We start from the raw sequence: 22,415 nt of genomic DNA, 5'->3' as shown, positions 1-22,415 counted from the left end.
CTCCGAGCTGAATTTTGTCATATCACATAACAAGCAATATTGTCATAGAAAAGGTCTGAGAGTTCAAGGAGACGCAGCAACAATGCAATATCGGGTTATGAAAACTTGCACGGAGAATTTTACTCTATTTTCAACCGACTTCAAAAAAGGAGGAGGTTCTCAATTCGACCCGTATGTTTTTTTTTCTATGTTTGTTACGCGATAACTCCGCCAATTATGAACCGATTTGAACAAATCTTTTTTCGGCGTATAGGTAATACCTCAAGGGTGGTCCCATTTAAATTTAATAATAGAAAAAACAACCCCCAAGGGTGGAAAATTGGGGATGAACTTTTTTATACGCAATATCTCCGCCGATTATAAATCAATTTGAACGATTATTTTTTTGTTGAATAGGTATTATCAAAAGGGTGGTTTCATGCGAATTTGAAGAAAATGTTTCACCCCCAAGGGTGGAAAATTGGGGATGAACTTTTTTGTACGCAATATTTTTAATTTTTAGTTTTTTTTTGTGTTCACGCATTTGAAGTCGGTTTTATTTTTTTTTAAAGTTAATTATCAATATACGCTGCAATAACATGGTATTGAGGCTTACACGCAGGCAAGGTGCAATGACGAGCGACAACATCCGACTGTCTTTCAGGTCGACTGAGCGGCGACACACTTCCCATTCGATTTCCGATATTACCCCTAGACGATCGTAATGACATTGTGCAAAGGAAAAATGGTTGTCTTTACCTAGAACTTATTTCTAGATTTAGAAAAGTGTTTTAAATAAATCATACAGGGTTTTGATCTTATCTTATTTGACTTCGTTTACTACGTTTTTTATTTTGTTCAACTCCGTTTATTTCTTGCATTTTAGTAGACCTTGTTAAAAAAATACAACGTAATTGAGAACCTCCTTTTTTAAGTTCTTTAAAGATCATAAAGGCCCTTATTACAAAAAAAGTTAATCACACGTTAAACATTGGTTTACAATGCCACATTTAATGACAATGTAAACAAGTGTTCATCGGGTGTTTAAAGCCATGTATTCATTAGGCAACATTTGTTGATAAACACTGTTTTTAAACTGTTCATAAACAATGTTTCATCATCTCTGTAAACAGTTCATAAACATAGGTGATGAAACATTGTTTATATACATGTTGCCGTGCTCCCCGCAATGAGTGGAGAGCAAGTGTGGACGGCCAAGTTTCAGAAACCTGTATCTATGGTAAACTTGTTTCACACTAGTCATAAACAGTTTATCAAGCAATATTGCCTAATGAATGAAACATGGCTTAACTTTTTGGAATAAACCCAATAGTTATTGAAGCCAAATAATTCAAACTTTAACCCTTTTTTCCAGGGCTGGTCCATTTTCACTTCATCCGTCACCAAGGTGGCTAAGTCGGCCACCGAGAACGCAGTGCGCTACGGAGAGATCGCCACTCAGAAAGTGTCAGAGATGGCCTCCACTGTGACTGAGAAGGTAAGTGTCTTATTCTCCATTACAGGCATTCATTTTCCAAGGCAATGAAGGAGTGTTACGTCTCCTTTATAGCTAACTAGCTTTCCGCCCGCGGCTTCGCCCGCGTGGAATTTTGTCTGTCTCAGAAAAACTTTATCGCGCGCGTCCCTGTTTCAAAAACCGGAATAAAAACTACCCTATGTCCTTTCCCGGGACTCAAACTATCTCTATGCTAAATCGGTTCAGTGGTTTAGGCGTGAAAAAGAGACAGACAGACGGACAGACAGACCGACAGACAGAGTTTCTTTCGCATTTATAATATTAGTATAGATTAGCCCTTTTTCAGCCTTGAGATAATGTTCGCGACATCACGAGAAATTCTCAAGGATTTGTAAGTATTCTCTAACTGACAAATTCACAATATGAAAGCCTTAAGACAGAAATATTAACGTCACGCCTTTAAATTAGCTGTTAATTGCCTCCATGGAAAAAGTATTCGAAAACGTTTGTAACCACTTCACCAGCTCAAAAGCAAATCACGAGTTATGACGTAACTGCGGAACACATGCACGGTAATAATATCATAAACACATGACTGCACACAATCCCAGCTTTCGGGGTCTCATCTACCAAGTTGACGGCTGAATCAGGCTGATATTACGTCACAAAAAATTGGCCAAGTGCGTGTCGTGCCACGCGCAGTGTAGGGTTCCGTAGTTGTCTTCGTTACGACAATATATTTAAGAAGCAAGCAAGCATTTTCTTCTTAGGAATTTTTATATTTAAGAAGCAAGCAAGCATTCTTCTTAGGAATTTTTGCTGGTTAAGAAATTTTATAATACATGAGTAAAACGACTATTACTCTTAAACTAACTGATCTATCTTAACCGCTATAGTTTTTCTTGAAAGTTCATAAAAAGCACTAATATCATGAATTTTTCCAGATTTTTCAAGGCAACAGTTTAAAAAAGGAGGAGGTTCTCAATTCGACCCGTATGTTTTTTTTTTCTATGTTTGTTACGCGATAACTCCGTCAATTATGAACCGATTTGAACAATTTTTTTTTCGGCGTATAGGTAATACCTCAAGGGTGGTCCCATTTAAATTTAATAATAAAAAAACAACCCCCAAGGGTGGAAAATTTGGGATGAACTTTTTTATACGCAATATCTAATATATAACCGCCTCTGTGGTCTAGTGGTTAGACCACCTGCTTCAGACGCAGAGGTCCCGGGTTCGATTCCCAGTGGGGCCAGATTTTTCTGTTCGGTTTGGTTGGTGGTAGGGCTTGTTCTAAGTCCGCCTGGCTAGCTACCACCATCTTACCTAAGTCTGTCGCCATAACAACAATGTTAACAGCATTGTTGTGTTCCGTCCGGCAGTTAGAGGTAAGATAGCCAGTTCCTCCGTGGTTGAGGATTCCGGGTGAAGCTCGCTTCCACCTTCGGCCTGATCGTCACTTACCATCAGGTGAGATACAGGCCAAGAGCTTCCTCGTTGTGGATAAAAAAAAAAAAAAAATCTCCGCCGATTATAAACCAATTTGAACGATAATTTTTTTATTGAATAGGTATTATCAAAAGGATGGTTTCATGCGAATTTGAAGAAAATATTTCACCCCCAAGGGTGCAAAATTGGGGATGAACTTTTTTATACGCAATATCTCCTCCGATTATGAACCAATTTGAACGATTATTTTTTTGTTGAATAGGTATTATCATTTTTTTTAATTTTTAGTTTTTTTTTAGTGTCACGCATTTGAAGTCGGTTATATTTTTTAAAAAAAGTTAATTATGATAACTTTGATCGATAGCGCGATGGAACTAATCTCTGCGCTCTTTATAAGTTTGTTAATGTGAAGTTACAAAGAAACTAGTTTATGATAAGAGGTTAAAATCGTCATAAAGACCGATGCAGAGTAAATGCTCGTAATTTGTTTTTTAAAAGTCACGTTCATCCGGCTATGAACAATCAATACCAATTAAAATTATTATGTAATTAGTAGCTAATGGTATTACCAGTCTACTTATTACATAAAACATTATAGTAACTTACTTACTTAAAACTAAATGGGTAAAAAATATTTCATGAAATCCTATAACAGTTAATGTCGAAATTATCATCACTTTGTTGAGGAGACAAAAGCAAGAATACACATTAAAAGTCCATTCAATATCACATTTTAAAACGCACTTGAATAAAGTGTTCGCAAGTTCACATCTGACAGTATCGTGTGCGAATTTCGAAAATCGCAGAGATGCGAAATTGGCACCCGCACCTTGCACCTTGCACCTTTACAACCGAAGGGAGAGTGGATTCATTATTAAGATCGGGTTTTTCTTCCCACAGAGACCTAACTAGTTTTTAGGGATATAGTAATGGATATTTATGTAGTTTCGGTTATGGATACGGTTACGGATATAGGAATAATATTATATCGGTTTCGGTTACGGTTACAGATATCCGTATATCTGTGCTTTAGAATGCAATTTGCAATAGTTGTCCAACACGGTTCATTCATAACCGCACACTTTACATCGTATAAAAAGTAATAAAAAAATAAAAATTGATACTAGATGGCATTATAAAGGTAAATCAGGCTGTTATGCCTTTACATATAATATATACAAAAAACAATTTAAACTGCCTACATCCGAAACTATCCGAAACTTTTTAATCGGTTACGGTTTCGGATATTTTTTTATTTCGGATATCCGAAAGTTTCGGTTACGGTTACGGATATCCATAACATCCCTGCTAGTTTGCAAGAAAGCCGGCTTTGAGATCGAACTTGAGCACCGAACTTTCCCATGAATCAAGTTTCAACAGACGGTCACTGAGTGTCTTAGGGTGAATACCAACTGGATACCTACAAAAGGTTTTAATCTGATACCGATATCAACAAGTCTTTTAATGTTTTTTTGAATCAGCAAAGGTTTTTTGACCAGATAACGACTGACCGGTCCTCGATTCAATGGTCACGTGAAAGTAAGACACGGGTCACTTTTATTATCTCTAATCTTTATTTGTATAGCAAGGGATGAAACACGAATAACAGATCGTGAATGAAACTGCTTCACACAATCGGTAGTACTGGAACGAATTATAGACTAATTTTAAAGGTAGGTATACATGGTGGAATTTTGAAATGCCACCTGAAGGGAAAGTACTCTTGAAACTGTAGATAGAAAATTTAACTCAAAGAAAACATTCCTTTATTTTTGATATGAAATATTCCACCCTGTATTATATTTAAGACGTGCCATTGATTTACGTCTGTTCACAAACGATGCTTGCTTAAGTGAAGCAGCAAATCGAAGCGTTGAAAGAGCTCTGTCATTGGTTCGTGTGTTACCCTGTGCGTCCACGCGCACTGTGAGACGTCATAGTAATGTTTGTGAATACGGGCGTTAGTATTATTACTTATTACTATTAGTTATGAAATGTCTGAAGGGCATGTTGTTATTTTATCATAAATACCTACTTATTATAATTATTTATTAACGTGTCAAATACTTCCAAATGTATCGCGTGAAATTCGAAATTGTGATGTTATTGTGCACTCATAAATGTATGTATTACATTTGTGTTGACGCGTGAAAGATCCTTTTTCTTTGATATGCTTTGGCATATCAAACTTACTAGCTATCCGCCCGCGGCTTCGCCCGCGTGGAATTTTGTCTGTCACAGAAAAACTTTAACGCGCGCGTCCCTGTTTCAAAAACCGGGATAAAAACTATCCTATGTAGTGTCCGACCGGATGTTCGGTTTCGGTTTCGTTTTCGGTTGAGTTTCGGTAAAAACACGAGTTTCGGTTTAGTTTCGTTTTCGGCGGCAAACTTGCCGAAACTACGACCGAAACCGAATGTGCATTCGGGAGTTTCCGCGCTGTTATCGGTCATGTTCGGCGCGTTGAATTAGTGAATGAATCCGATCAGAGCCAATGTCGTGATTCGCTCGCTTGTTTGTTTGCTGTTAGTTTTGTTTTGTTGTTGTGGCGAGTTTTCGAGTGATTTATTTTGAATTTGGTAAGTTTTATATCGTTTTATGTCGTTATTAACATAAGAGCGGGTGTAGGTAAACATAAAAAAAAATATGACTGATAAAAGTATAATCAAGTTTAATCTAACCTATAATTTTTTTTTGGTTCGCAAATGCTATACGTAAACAAACAATTTAGTTAAGTAGTTAGTAATGACTATAGTGCATTTCATGGTGATAATATTATGGATTCAGAGTTTCAAAGTTCATTTTAGTATTTATCACCAAAGTATCCAGTGGCAAGTACAGTAGATACTAACTTACGTACTACCAATCTTATTTTGAGAAATTATTAAGGTAAAAGACTTGACCATGGGACGGGTTATGTAGATGTCCTGAATATTGCGAGTAATTAAAAAAAATCTAGACTATAAATCCTTCCTTTTCTTTTTTAATACATAATTTGATACCTTTTAGAGTAAAAAGGCACTTTATAAGTTCAATTTTAACGCAATATAAAGAGAAAACAATAAAGACTGACTGATTATAATAACGTTTTCTTTATTTTTCCCTCAAAATATGAGCCTTGTAAGGAAGTTTCGGTTTCGGTTTCGGTTTCGGCCGAAATAGACACCGTTGCCGAAATTCGTTTTCGGTTTCGGTTTCGGTCGTAAAACTTGTTTCGGTCGGACACTAATCCTATGTCCTTTCCCGGGACTCAAACTATCTCTATGCCAAATTTCATCAAAAATCGGTTCAGTGTTTAGGCGTGAAAGCAAGACAAACAGACAGACAGAGTTACTTTCGCATTTATAATATTAGTATAGATTGTTATATTCTTACTAAAATAAGACAGCAGGACTACTTTGGTTTATCAATATTAATTTGACCTAAAATCTATTTATAGAAAGAAGTCTTGTCAATCTCATTTTCCAATTTTGTATACGCAAAACTTTTCCACTTTTATTTCTTTACTAAAAAGACTCTTTATTATATTCTATAAGTTTGTTTAATAATACCAAAAATGTTCTTTGTGAAAGGGGAAACTTGCCAAAGGATCGGAAAAACCTAATTAATTGGAACGTAAAATTCTGTAAATCTCATACCTATCCATTAAATATCAAATTACAAAAACGATAGCTTCATATCCTAATGAAATTCCATTCCATTTCACATACTTTTCTATTTCGCATTCTCCTAATTTAAAATTTTGCTCAATTGCGATGCGGAAAGCCTTTCACTATTTCAAAAGAAAGCTCTATGAGAGATTTATTTTAAAATATTTAAAAGAAAAATGTACCTATAAAGAGACTAGCTGCCGCCCTCGACTTCGTACGCGTGGAAACTTCCAATCCCTTCAATTACTTTGTATGTAATTTTGTTGGTATACCGTAATCTTCTTCTTTTCGTGTCGACAACAAACCTACACAGTGTCAGCCCAAAACTCCGCCACAAGAGTGGCGTTGTCAGTAGCACTCATCAAATCCTCCTGAGTGCAGTTGCTTGGGAACTCAGGGCATAACATCATAATAAATAAAATAAAATAAAATCCCCGTTTTACTCGTAACTCCTTACGGGTTGAATTTTGCAAAATCCCGTCTTAGTGAGCACCTACGTTCTAAAAGGAACCCCCATGCAAAATGTGAGACTCCTAGCACTTGTAGTTACTGAGATTTCGTGATGAGTGAGTGAGTCAGTCAGTGACTATAGATTGAATGCTGCTATGTCACGTATAATATTGATAAATAATTATTGCATAATAAAAATGATTCCATGTAGTTCTATGCTTTTACTTTTTTGTGGATTTCATCGATATACTCTATCTGGCGGTATAAACAGATTTAAAGACGTCGCGACGTCGGTTCAAATTGAGTTACCGATCAACAAGTAGCTTTGACGCTCGATGTGCATTTGATTTCATAATATATCAGTATGGTTGTATTTTCAGCACTTTATTATACTTAAAATATAAATGGTGATATTTAGAATACTAATAAAGTCTTTTAATTGATTTTCAACCTGAAAACGGGCACTGCTTAGTGCTAGACAAAGATCTTGCATATTTTCGACAAGATGCGTATATTAACAATATTTGTATCATCAAACGTTTAAATTTTTAGCTTAGTCACATTGTAGACATAATAATAGAGCTAAACTATTAATGATCAATCGCTGACGAACGCACGGTTGAAGTGCCTTAAATGTACACAGGAAGCGCGATCAAAAGCCACGTCCACCACAAAAGTACATAATGTCCTATTATCATATCATCGCATCGGCCGTTATTCCACATATTGGTTCAGAACTCCACATGCTTGGTCCCGTTATGAAATACTAATTCCATTCCATTTATTGAATTCCACGTGGAATAACCAAAACTGGCCTTTGTCCAGCAGTGGACGTCATTTGGCTGAAAAGAAGAAGAAGAAGAACCAAAACTGGAACGCCGGTAATTGTCATAGAACAGGAACGCGTGGTGAATTGATTGACGCTAATTTCTATCTAACAACAGGGATGGAATTTAGTATCTTTTGCTTTGAGTTGTGCAAAGAATCTAAACTTTTGCGAATTTCACATAGGCTAGGTACAAAAATGGTACCGGGATGAATAGGCTAGTCTTTACCTAAAAAAAAATTTTAGTGCGTCCATTATAATGACAAAAAATATTAGACACGTGTATATTTTTAATTGTCAATCGAACAAATAATTACAAAGTTATTGTGCGTTGAAGTACCGCGCAACGTCACCAAGTCCTACACTTTTAAGCACTCATTGACGTCACGGGTCTCTTCTTTTGAACTTTGGCGCGCTTTATCTCTTTAGATTTTCATTCGTTTGAAAAAGTGAAAAATACGTGTCGATTATTTTAAGATAAGTTAACTGACGGACTAATTAAAATTCTTGCTTTTTTTACCCAGAAAACATCCCTATTGGGGTATTTGAATGCTTTGAATGTTTTCCCAAAGTTTTTTCCACCAAGGCGATGACGGAGCACCGGGGTCCGGAGGTTATTTTAGTTGGAATGCCTACCCTGTACTAAACAATGTGTTTATGTAAAATCATTGCATTATTAACAAAACACAAGCTTACAGCGCATTTTATATGAGCTGCATAATTAGATAACACACATTCGTAACTTGAACGCTCCCAAAACAAGAATGCCATTAGCTTTGACAATATGCGCTGGAAAATCTCGCATATGAAATTACGGCACGGAATCTGTTATTAGGGCTGTCACTTATATTTTGAATTATTATGATTCTAAAATAAACAAAAATAAAACGGGAAACGTAGTATAAGCAGACCTCCCACTCGGTGGACCGACGATCAGCAGCGAGAAGCACCTGGATGCGGGCAGTACATGACCGATCGTTGTGGAAATTCGTGAAAAAAGCCTTTGTCCTGCTGTGGATGGCACTTGGCTGAAACGAACGGATATAAAAAACAAAAGTTTTCCTGTCTCCGCCACATTTAGTACTCGTAGCCCAGCAAATGAGAACTTGATATTTCGTGCTTAGAAATTAATGCGCACAAAGTCACGGGAAATAGCTAGTTACTATCTTTCCAACAATCAGAATAGCTTCATTAGCGCTATTAATAGTATCAGGCGCTAGTCCCGAGATGTTGATGGGCATTAAGTAATTGCGTCGATACCTGATTGCGTGGGTTATTAGAATATTATCAGATTAAATACAAATGAGTAGCATCTTCATAGAAACACACCGAGCGCGGTTTGTATGTGAGCGCGCGCCAATACGTATGCGGCGCGCACGCACACACTGACAAAATTCGGGGCAACTTACCGCTAATCCACGCTAAATGTCAGTGTGTGCGTGCGCGCCGCATACAAACCGCGCTCGGGCGTTTCTATGCAGATGACCTACTCTTTTGTATTTACTCTTATATTATGGCGTTTGTCTATTGAGAACGCTCACGATAGTGCTTGATGCCATATTGGCTATTTATAAGCCTAGTAGATCAACTGCGATTATTTGCAGATAATTAAGCTTATTAATTTCAACGTACAAACAAGACTAGTGCATTTGCAATACAATACCATCCATAAGTTTTTGGTAATTTTGTTGGATGACTAATTTAAAAAGTAATGTTTTTTAGCATTGATCAATCAATACTTTACTTTTGACCAGGAATTACGACGAATGAAGTTTGCAGTATAATAGCTCCTGGATTGAGGCCATCCTTTATTGAAATCATTGAATTTATTTAATTCAACAATACATGTTTTTCGGTGGAAATGGAACCTGTATTATAATAACATAGATAGATAGACAATGACGTTGAGTACGAGTATAAAAGTAGTACTAAACTAACACTATTTAGTTCTTGTCAATTGATTATTTGCGACGTGACAACCCTGTCAGTATTTGGGAATACCCGCGGTTCGCGTTAAACGTTCGCAGTCAGTTCTCAAATCGCGTTAGTGAAGTTCCACGAGCTCACTACCAACTGCGGGTAGTGCTTCAACGTAAGTTAGGCTAGCGAATTAAAACCGACTGTTTTACCACTCCGACTTTAGGTCTTAGGGTCACAACGCCTGTTTGTGTCCACCTAGTAGATCCAAACGATAAATTAAAGAGTGGAAAATACATACTTATAAATTGGTAATAATAATTTATTATCTGTAAGTAGACCTTTAGCTCGCAGAAGTGCTAAAATCAAGTGGCAGTGGGCGGGGCACATAGCTCGTAGAGACGATGGCCGTTGGGGCAGGAAAGTTCTCGAGTGGCGACCACGGGCTGGAAGACGTAGCGTGGGCAGGCCTCCTACTAGGTGGACCGACGATCTGGTAAAGGTCGCGGGAAGAGCCTGGATGCGGGCAGCGCAGGACCGTTCATTGTGGAAAACCTTGGGGGAGGCCTTTGTCCAGCAGTGGACGTCATTTGGCTGAAAAAAGAAAGAAAAAAAGAAAAGACCTTTAAAAAGCACTTTTACAAGTTCCAATATATTTTTGTATTAACTTATTAGCATCCTGTCATAACCAGTGTGTTCCAGACATTCATAGAAGGCTTTCGGTGGCGTTAAGGATGGTTATTTTTCACAATTTTTAAAAGAATAAACCATTAGGATGTGGACATTGCGATGGATGCAAACAGGCGACATGACCCTATTTAATTCAGCGAACGACAATGTTTTTCGCAGACCGTTTGTTCTAAAAACACTATTACCTACAAATGTATTTAAGTATTCGAAACAATTTAACAAACAGCTGCACTAACAAAACAATAAAGAAACAGTTAAATAGTCTGTTAAGGCGATTAGAGTCCTCAATGACCTTGGGCGTTTGACCTTCACGCCGCGAGCAACACCCGCGTACCCCGCACCAAAAACTCCGATTTGACACCGATCAAAAATACACGGGAATAGGTAGATACAGAATAGAAGCTCTTTCTTCATACATTACTGCCTATTATTTTAAACTTAAATTCATGAACCTTGATGTCGGTGTCATTTAACTCAGGCGTAAAGGTATTTAATAAAAATAACAAAATCCATGAACATTTTGTACGGGATAAAATTTTATTTTATTTTTCGTAAATTTTCTAATGCTTTTGTCGGTTCAGTCAGTTGTTCTCGAAATTTGAACAAACCCGACTTTATTACAAGCTTTTATTTAGCTTGCAATTTATGATGTATGTAGGTAATTACATAAATGTTTGTTCGGGTGGAATCTTGCAAGCTGAATTAGTTAGCCAAAGAAAAAATTCATTTTGATCGCTAATGTCAGTTTGCAGCGAGTGACACAACCTCCCCGTCTGAAGGCCAGCGGCCGACTGCCGCCCGCACCCCGCGAAGGCCCCCTCAACAGCAAAACGTTCGGAATTTATCAAAAGTAAAATTTATGAATGAAAGTAATGTTCGATTGAAAAACGCAACGTGTCATTTAAAGATTAAAGAATTCCCAATCTATTCGTGCAAAAATCTTTTAAATTAACATAGCCGTTTTGGAGGAGTAGGGAATTTAAGTAAAAAATCGATGTCCCGTATTTATTTTTTTAATCCAAAACAAAGAGACGTAGCGAAAATTCAAACGTCACAAATGTAGTCCTTGAACTGTTGTATAACATATATTTTTTTCAACTATTTCTATCCAGCAGTAAAAGAGGAGTAGGCTTTACAAAATGCCCATTTGGCGCGGATTGAGGACACTAATCGCCTTAACTGTTTTAAAACAGTGTAATCAACAGCGTTGCAACTTCAAAGAATTCCCGCTGAGTATGTTATATTTTCCGTTTCTACTACAATAAGTGGAAATCGCTAACATTTAACTAGTGCATAATAAAGTTCCGCTGTATTTTTCCCTTGTACAGCAAAGTAAGCCGCTCGATCCTCGTTAACTGTTTTACTTCTGTTAGAACTTAAATCAGTGTTTATAAACGTGTGGGTCGCGACCCCCTGGGGGGTCGCGAGAGGTCGTAAAAACTACCTCAGTAAAAAAACCAGAGAAGTTAAAAGCTAGATTTATCCGAAATCTAATTATGCAAATGCATTAATGTTGTATAGTTTGAAGAATTCGTTCCCTACAACATCTTTGTAAAAGGCATGAAAAAAAAAATTTTTTTTCATGCTAGTGGGGGGTCGCGTCATGAAAACGGTTGAAAAACACTGACTTAAACAAACTTGTTATTAACATTATAGAGCACTTCAGCAGACTGCATTTCTTTGCTTTTTTACGTATTACTCGTTTAGGGATTAATATGAAATTATTAGCTATTCATGATTATAAAAAAGTACACGAAAAATATACCTACACATTACGAAAATCTCAAGAAGTATAATGTATACCGTACGCATTAGTGCGTTGAACTCGATTGGATATATTTTCTTTATTTAGTACTAGCTTTAGGATATTCATCATCATCATCATCATTTCAGCCATAGGACGTCCACTGCTGAACATAGGCCTCCCCCAATGCTTTCCACGTTGATCGATTACGATGTCTTCGGTCCACCTTGTAGGTGGACGTCCCACGCTGCGTTTTCCGGTACGCGGCCTCCATTCCAGAACCTTGCTGCCCCATCTGCCGTTAGTTCTGCGTACTATGTGCCCTGCCCATTGCCACTTCAGCTTGCTAATCCGTCGGGCTATGTCAGCGACTTTAGTTCCCGGATATTATTCGAATTTTTCTCGCCGTAAAAACCATCCTCGGACTTTAACGAACATTAAAAAAAAGAATTGGTAAAATTGTTCTAAACTTTGTCACACCGAAAATCACTATAGTTGGTTTAGTTACTTGAACTTGATTTTTAGATAAAATATGTATATAAAATCTATAAACCTTTTTAACGAAGACTTACAATTTATTTTGAGCTTTAATTTGGCTCCTCTTGTGCCGATGTCAGCCTGTGGCTAATTCAAATCTTTCAAGTGGGAATTCTCCGCTTTCCGGAGCCGATTGAAATTTTACATAATAATGGTTAGTCAGATGTAGGGTTGCCAGGTCCAAAATCACAAAAGCCGGACTCTTTGCTTCATTTGGCAGGACATGTGAATTGCAATTAGTGTGAGTGAGTGAGTACTATCATCATCAGTTGCTAACCAACATCCTGAATATCCTGATACGTGCCCTTCATATTATTCTGTGGCTCGACTTTCACCTGGCGCGGCAGCCAAATAAAAAGCCGGACACAATATTTGGCCGGACAAGACCGTAAAAAGCCAAACATGTCCGGCTAAAGCCGGACACCTGGCAACCCTAGTCAGATAACAATGCAATAGAATCTGTGATGGAACTTGTCTGTACGATGATGGAGTGGAACGAAGAATAACTTATTGGAAGTTTATGTGAACCTTTTGATAAAAAATGTTTTTCAAAGTTCTTTTTCATTGAATTCTGAATCTCGTAATCAAAGGTTTTGCTAAGATAAGTATAATACATTGACATATTATGTAAATAACCTCCGTTTTTCGTGCTTCACTTCAAATTACTTCTAACACAATTTTCGATTGCAAGAGCGAAGTTGTAAAAATCTTTGTTTGTCAATCTTAGTAACCGCTCTTAGTCGTCGTTCATTACTACACGAATATTAACATAATCTAAATATATATATAACTCAAAGGTGACTGACTGACATAGTGATCTATCAACGCACACCCCAAACCACTGGAGTAAAACGGGATCCACGCGTACGAAGTCGCGGGCGGCCGCTAGTATGTTTTATGTAATGTTTTATATAACAATTGCTATTAAGATCATAATTCAGCGATCCTCTTACGCCGACACTGACACCCGTGTCCACCAACGATGCTTGCATAAGTGAAGCAGAAAATGGAACGCACAGCGTTGAATAGAGCTTTGTTATTGTTTCATATGCCACCCTGTGCGTTCATGCGCACTATGAGACTTCATAGTGATGTTTGCGAATACGACCGTGATCAATACGCCGCTGATCACTTCAATAAGCATTTGGTCCCTAATTCAGATCAGCACTAATGCAATGACAGTGTCAGCAAACGTTTGTTAAGCCAATAATTATTTTGATCCGTTAGTTTTGCTGAGTAATTAGTTGTAGAAATGAAAGCTGAAAAGAATTTAAGTTAAAAACCGGATAAACAAATTCCCAAATAGATACGTGCTCATTGAAAGGTGGCAAATTGAATCATAGACCGTTTTCATCATATTAAATCTTGCAGCAAACTTCAACTTCGCCTTTTGTTGTTGTTTCTAACTAATTGAAAACTGCGAAAACTATTAAACATTCAGAGCGCTTCAACTAAAAGTGGTAGCCTAGCGCCTTCACTTGCTTTGTACTGGTACTAAATGCGTCTGGACTTGCTGTTAATAGCAACTTTCAAAATTTAAAGCACCACCTGTGCGCTTTGGTGCAGTTGAATGCAATGAGATGGCGCTGTTCCAGTTCTGTTTCAGTTTCAAGAGCGATGCTTTTCAGTAGTCATGCGTAAACTGCACTGATAAAATGTACCTGCTGCAGTGAAATTGCAAAGGCATTATTGATTTTGTAATAATAATTAAAATGGAAACACTGTGTGAATTTGGAAGTCCTTTTGTGTTTTTTCATGGAGCAATTCAGGGAGGGTGTAATGAGGCAGTCTTCTCCAGAATGACGGAGGCTTTTATGTTCTTAATAATTCAAGTGCCACGGTGAGGGCTAATAGTGATTCCTTAGGATGACAGCCAACAGCCTCAGTATTCGAAGTTTCCTCTTTGCCCCAAATTCACCACGACTTATCTTCGAAGAGAAGGTCCCGGTCTACATACTTCACAGCAGTAAGGATCCAGCATGGAGCGTAAAGCAAACTCATTTGGTTAAGTAACGCTGTGCCTTCCATAGCTTACAAGAAACCAACAAAGAGTAACTGCGAGCTCCCGAAAACTGACCCTGTTTGGAAAAAATCTTTTAGATCTTACCACAGCATACCAAGCAACACGTTGTGGCATTTAAAAGTATTATAAAAACCTGATGATACTGACTTGATGCAATGTTTAAAGAAGTTCCTGCGCTGTAACCAAATACAGTGATTGGTTTTCAGATCGTAACGTACTTACGTCTGTGGAAATGATCAGTTCTTTAAAAATCAAAATTATCTTTATTTGTATAGGCTAATTAAATTAGTACTTACAAATCGTCCAATGCTCTTAAGGAGCATATACATGTCTCATTCTTTTTTTGCCCTACCAGCGCTTTAAGTCGTATACTAGTAATTCCTAAAGCCGTTTAATATACTAATTCCAGGTGAACAACCGCGGAGGCTGGAGCTCCCTGGGAGGTGCCAGTGAGCTGCGCCGCGCCAGCAACTCGAGCGCACAGCACCAGCCGCAGAGCTACGGAGCCATGAAGAGCTCCACCTCGGAGCCCTACTCTCAATGGTACCCTCACTTTCTTCTTCTTCTTTACGATCTTGGCAGAGCGGTCGTGGTCACTTTGAGGCGTTGTTCACATCACATCAGTTGTAGAGGCGGATAAAACTCTCCGCACGATCTCCCTCCATCTCTCTCTATTGGCAGACTGTCTGGTGCAGTCACATCGCCGTCTCCCACTGCTGATTTCACTTGGTCGGTCCAGCGCATAGGTGACCTGCCACGCGATCGGATTCCTTTCTTCTTACAACCTTCCTTATCACCCATTCAACCAAACGTGATGTCCACTGCTAGATTGAAAAGCCTCCAAGGATTTCCACAACGGCCCTGCGCTGCCAGCATCCAGGTGATTCCACATTAAGTCTGTAATTTGTAAGAGCGAGTGGCGTGACTCAAAGGCAGTACTCACCTGTCATGTAGCAAGTAACGTAGCATGTAACGTATCCAACCTTCAAGTGAGTACGGCTCGTCCACGGTCATCGCGTATCTAGCTGCGAGCTCCTGGATCCTACTGCGAGCCGCCTTTGTGCTCGCAGTGATACCGCCACTCGGCGGGTCGCTGCGATCTCCCTGCGAACTACGCGCGAGCAGCGAGCAGCGGGCTCGTGTCTATGTACTCACTTGATACAGTATCTGATACATTACATGCTACACGGCTAGATGAGTACCCTGCTAAAGGTTCACTACAGGAGTGTACATGATGGTGTAGCGACGAAGAACGGTACTATTCCCACCTCTCGTTCCCGCCGCTGCAACTCCTGTGTAGCCAGGATCTACAGCTTGACCGCCACAAAAACCCAACCAATGAAGGTCAAGTTTGTCCCGGGGGAAAGTTAAACTGTCATTGGACCCGCAACGAAATTAATCAGAAGAACATAGGAGGAGTTCGAAATTAAGGTTCGACTTCCCTCCATTGCAAAGCGGATGACAGGTGACAAAAAAAAAGGTTTAAAACCTTTAAGAAAAGATTATGCACCACGGACGGATTAGCGACGAAGAAGTAGAAATGCTGTTGAATAGTACTAACCCAAATACTTTCTGATATAAATGCTTCTCAATTCCAGGAACGAACAAAGCCAGCCGTGGAAGGAGTCGGTGACCACCCGTAACAACCTGGATTCCCGCGACCTGTCGCAGGTCGGAATCTCCAGCCCGCCGCCCGACATCAAGAGCATCACCATTAAGAAGAAGCCCGACGACGACTCCTGGGACTGGCTGAACAACTGAGCAGGCAGGTCTGTCCATCTAGACTATAGCAACAACCTAGACTCGCGCGGTCTATGTCAAGTTGGCATCTCCAGCCGCCGCCCGACATCAAGAGCCTCACCATCAAGAAGAAGCCCGACGACGACTCCTGGGACTGGCTGAACAACTGAGCAGGCAGGTCTATCCATCTAGACCAGGGGTGGCCAACTTGATTAGACATAAGATCGACTGTTTACTAACAAAACCCATCTGGGTGATGGGTGATCTACCACTTACATACTTCTTTAAATCTTAAATGAAACAGCATAGTTTAGTACACAATCATGTAGTATTTTTGGCCACCCCTGATCTAGACTATAGCAACAATCCAGACTCGCGCGAAAATAGCAACCACTTAGAATGTATCATGGTCTATAAAAGAACTATAGAGATATAGAGAGATGCCAACTAATGCGCCGAGTTCGAAACTTAGTGTCGCATTAGAAATTCACACAAAGTAATCAAAAAATGTGCTCATTATCCACTGCGGTATCAGTACTCAACATTCGAATAATCTTTAGTACTACGCAAGCAATGTAAACTGTTTACATTATGACGTCGCTGTCATCATAGCTGTCGCGAGCAATGTGTTCTGTTTTTGGGCATATTGCTGCGACACCGGCCCCGCCCCCTTTTCACATCTCTCTTTAGTTTCTGTGATCTGTGAGTAGAACATAAGACTTAACATGTTCTACNACAAGTAACTACGAAGATAATGATGCGATGAAATTCAGCGTGAAGACACAAATCGCCACATTTTTAAGCATGCCTTGACGTCATGTGCCTCATCTTCTGAACTTTGGTGCGCTTCATCTCTTTAAATTTTCATAAGTTTAAAAAAGTGAAAAATACATTTAGAGTTTTTTTTTCGGACTTATTCAAACTCTTGTTATTTTCTTGCTTTATCCACGAAACATCCCTATTCTTCGAAATTATTACGATCTACAAACGGAAAATCTCTGCTACTACGCCGCAGTAAATTCCCCATCATAAATAAAAAGTTTTTTTTTTTAAAACAAGCTCTTGTATGCTAATAATTTTGGTTTCATGACATGCTCCTAAAATTCATCACCTTATAAGAGGATTTCAGTTTTTATCTGCGAAACTTTTTAATAATATAGGTACGTTGCATGGTTTGGTAATTTAGGGAAGTTTATTTGCACTTAACATGAAAAATATGGTATCAATGTACTGAGTACCTATGCACCTTCAGTGGCAACAACAAGGTCTACTGGGTACCTATAGTCTGCTAAAGGCATGAAATAGATTAAATTCACTTAAAATTAAAACCAACTCAAAACGCATCACCAAAAGGTAGGACACCGACACCGACTCCGAAAATGGCTAATTTTGTAATCAGTATCCAAATTTTTAATAAGCTCTATAGAACAATTCAATACCACTTTAACTTAATTTTTTTTTAATGTGACAGGAGGCAAACGAGCAAACGGATCACCTGTTGGTAAATGATTACCGTCACCCATAGACACCCGCAGACCCAGGGGCGTTACAGGTGTTATTTTTAATTCTGCAAACCTTTTATTGGCAGTGATAATTACCTATTATTGGCACTGTTCTCGCAAGACTGAAAAATAGCTGCTAGGTCTTATGTAGAGGTTTTAAAGAGATTCATGATAGAAATAAACAAAATAAAATCCTTTGTTATAAGAAAAGTAACATTTATTTGTATAGGAACATACCATATCAGTTCAAACGCTTATATTTAAATATGGTTTTAAACTTTCCATAAACACTTTTATCAAATCTTCTTTTCTCTTCGGAAATACTTTTTTGCTACTGATTTTTATTTTATCCAGTCAACAAAAAGCTGCTAGTCCTCGTCAGTTAAAATTGTAAACGGACCGGGCTTAGAGCGATGATCGGGATGTTTAGATAGATAGATAGATAGATAAAACGTTTATTTGCATAACAGAAACACACATTACAAACAGAAAGTACCAAAAGTATGTTTCAATCTGAATTGTATAGTAGACCGTGGTACCTTTTTCAAAGCCTTATTCCACTAATCCCGGGGATTAGTGAACTTTTTATTCATTAATCCCCGCTAATTATTATTTTTATAATGAAATTAATTTTTTAAGCCTGATTACAAAACTATTAATTTACACCATTTTTATCTTGTTACATCTTGGCCCAAATTTGTATGTAATCGTTTCCATCTTCTTTTAAATGATGAATGGGGAATAACGATTCAATATCCATAGTGCTTTTGGTTAATCAGGTAAGTGTTAATTTTTTTAAGTATTGTAATCAGTCTTAAATTTAATTTAATTTGATAATAAAAATAATAAGTGAGTTCTTATCCAGTAATAAATAGAAGGTACCTGATTCTTACATGAGTATTTTATTTTTAACGTACTGGGGATTAATTAACTTTTTAGTTCATTAATCCCCATCGTAAACTCGATTGGCGTTAACGGGAATTAATGAACAAAAAGTTCACTAATCCCCGTTGACGGGGATTGTCAACGGGGATTAGTGGAATAAGACTTTGAAAGGCTTTAAAAGTGGCTGAAAAGATAATATTTTTTATTGGCACCTTTTTAACCAATGTTTGACACCCGTGCCAATAAATGGATTTTATATAATTGGCAGTGGGCCAAAATTTGGATTGGTGTATCCAAAACGTTAAAAAATATTTTAAATGCAATTTAAACTCAATTTTGAGACAAAGAAGGTATAATTTTTAATAAACTCAAATTATTTTAAATACCCTTTTATTGGCATGTGTGCCAATAAAATGGATAAACATATTTTACGCATACCAAACGTTGGCACACCACAAATAATTAAAAGTTGGCGGTTAAATTATAAAATAATGTTTTAAAAAGGCAGTTAATATATTCAATAATAAGACAAAATGATTATGTATAGGGACAACAAAATAGATTTGCATTTTTTTAAATGATTATGATAGCTCTTACCTTAGTAAAAAACGAATATTTCGATTGTTTTTATCGCACAGGTCGCGGTTTGTCAAACAAATGGTTGATGAGACGCGATGTTTGAAAAAATTAAAAACGTGTGTAGCCAGTTGAGTAATAAATGATATTACTGTACAATTTCTACTAAAAAATATAAGATTTGGCTACAAAAAACCTTAATTTTCTTAAAAAACTGGAGCATGCCAATAAATTGGTAGAGTGCCAATGATTGGGTGGTTTACCCTATTTTCGACTAATAAATTGTTGTAATACCACGATTTGGGTGGAAAAAAGGTTTTGAAATCATTTTGGTCATTCAAATCAAATGAGGTAAGTCCGAAAAGTGTGTTTAATTTTGATTGTGTCAGGGTTTGTTTACTTCATTTATAGTTGTAGTTTTACAATAAAACAAAAAGAAAAAGCTACTTTAATGGTTTCATTTTATAAAAGTAAACATATTTAAATGTTCCTGTATCGCTAGTAATAAATTAAATATCGTTTTCAGATCGAAATGAGTATTGCTTTGAAGACCGGGTTTGTGAGTGTTACAATATCAAATTCCAACCACAAACCGTTTTTAAAGGAAAGTTGTTGATATTGGCTGGACAAGTCCGAGATGTAGAAGAATTAAGAACAAAACAAGGGCAGAGTTCAATAATTCACGCTCTCATCATACGGCAAACATCTGTGCACAACAACTACTGTGACTCATTTTTGTACTACCGCGTTGTATAGTANTGGCGAAACAATCCCAATTCCTGGGCAACATCGGCCCAATCCGGCCCATCATGGCGGTTGTTTACTATTTTGTTTATTAAGCAGTTAATTTCGTTTGAGATTGTTTACAGGAAATAATCATTGTTTTATCACAAGAATTGGTGCAAAATTTTGTAGTGCGTGGTTGCGGTAGTACGTGGTGTCCTGGAAGTGACATAAGATTCCACGCGTAAGTGTTTATTTCGTGATTTCCGACATTTGATCATTGTAAACATTTTTCACNCCAGCGAATAGTCTTCTCCGTGATAGAAGCCTGCCCCAAGGATTTTCACAAAGTCCGGTACTGTGCTGCACGCTTTCAGATGCTTCCCGCGACCTTCACTAGATCGTCGGTCAACCGAGTGGAGAGGCCTATTGCGATTTCCGATCCGTAGTTCTACGAAACTTTTCTGCCCTAACGGCCAACGGCTATACGAGCTATCTGTTCCTCCTTGTTCCTTGTTCTAATATTTGACCAAAAATTTATCATAAGTATTTTGATAATGTAATAAAAATATATTTTGACTTCATTGATCTAGAAGAAAACTGATCGGAGTGCAGAAGAGAAAAGCTAAAGGTCCACTCTTCGGTGCACCAGCAGTAGGCTCATTGTCATTTTAGAGTAGGCGCACACCGTTGATTTTTCGTCGGCCGATAGTTTAGTCGGGCAGTTGATCAGTATGGGCATGTATGGGAGTGCGCACACTATGCCGATTCGATTTGGCCGATTCTTCATACAATTTAAAATCGGGCACAACTATCGGCCAACTAAAAATTAACGGTGTGCGCATACTCTTAAGGTAATAAATATGATATGTATGGGAACAAGGAGCGTGAGTGAAACACGACGGCTATCAACGCATGTGTTCATTCATCGAGAGATGTGACGCGGGCGCAGCCGCGTAACTATAGCTAGTTATAGGTATACATAAAAATGATCAAATACTAAATTAGTATTATGTTGCTTACAGATGAACTACGCTGACCGATCAAACTTCATGGAATGACTTCACACGCTTCGGACAATTACCTAATGTTTAATTCTTTGTATATCCTATTTACTTTCAAATCTGCACGGTACATCTGCATTTTATAGTAAAGTTTGCAATTCAATCATTTTGTTCTGCAAATTAATTCTGACTTACTAAATTCGATTTTATTGAGATATTTTTATTAGAACCAATATTTCTTGCATAACATTTATATGGTTTTGAGTACCGTGCGGATTTAACGATCACGTAGCCTGGCCGATATTCTCTTTCATCTAATAATAAGCAGTTTTAAAATAAGATTTGTATGGTGTAAGTCGATTCGTCGAGTAAGTAGTATTGCAATGCTGCTTACGTTATATCACGTAGCCAATATTCAGCAAGTTTGATGTCAGTAGATGCATATTAATAACAGTTTTATCTCACCGTAAATGTTAGTAGCTGATGTGTGTAACGGTCGGCCAGGCTATTTTAGAAATTGCGTTATGAAATACGATTTCTTTTTAATTTGGACTTAAGTTGCAATGATGGGCTACATGGTGGCCATTTTTAAATAGTTTAATGTTTATCCCACTCTATTGTAAGCTCGAAAGCAGTTTTACTTGTATGTAAAAATCTGTCCATTTTTTAGAGGTGCGCTCATTATTATTGTAATCAAAAAGAACATTATTTTATGAGATATATGTTGATAAAAGTAACCTATCGATCGTTAAGTATAAAACTCTATTTTGGACAAATTATAATTAATTTATATTCTGCTTTTTCAAAGTATAGTATATTTTACACTAGGAGTTTATAATTGTGGAGTTTATTAGGTTCACGAATTGATTTAATTAAATAAAGCCTCGTATCTGTCGCAGCTAGGACTTGTTTAAGTTTATCAGCTAATGGAGGTTACTGGATGTGATGGATAAGTTCTTATTTACCCAATTGGTTCTGATCATACTTAGTTGAAAATTAGAAATGGATCCATAAAACCAATATTCGAAAGTGAATAAAGTTTGTAGTGCACGATCAAGGTGCCTATAAACATCCCGAAATTTAAAAACCACATTATTTGACAAATATGGAGTAGTTTTATGTATTTTATAAATATGCGACACAGCTCAAAGTGAGTGCCGGTTCGAGAGGTCGCTAATTCGAACCCTGTCGACTGCATTGACTGCTATATTATACTGATATCGGTTTCGTGATGGCGATTCGA

The 22,415-nt window shown here is 37.7% G+C and overlaps 1 protein-coding gene across 1 annotated transcript; it reads left to right on the top strand.

Moving 5' to 3' along the window:
* Positions 1 to 1,312: 1,312 nt before the first annotated feature.
* Positions 1,313 to 22,415, top strand: ArfGAP1 (ADP-ribosylation factor GTPase-activating protein 1; the record flags this gene model as incomplete). The annotated part of the gene is made up of 4 exons (XM_028313596.1): positions 1,313 to 1,477; positions 15,152 to 15,285; positions 16,341 to 16,511; positions 21,194 to 22,415. Coding segments are annotated over 3 exons (462 nt in total), but the record flags the coding sequence as incomplete, so codon positions are not given.

The sequence above is a fragment of the Ostrinia furnacalis genome, unplaced genomic scaffold (assembly GCF_004193835.3).
Source record: "Ostrinia furnacalis isolate ACB-3 unplaced genomic scaffold, ASM419383v2 OfSCF0313, whole genome shotgun sequence".
Lineage (NCBI taxonomy): Eukaryota > Metazoa > Arthropoda > Insecta > Lepidoptera > Crambidae > Ostrinia > Ostrinia furnacalis.
This window is presented reverse-complemented; position numbering and strand designations above follow the sequence as displayed.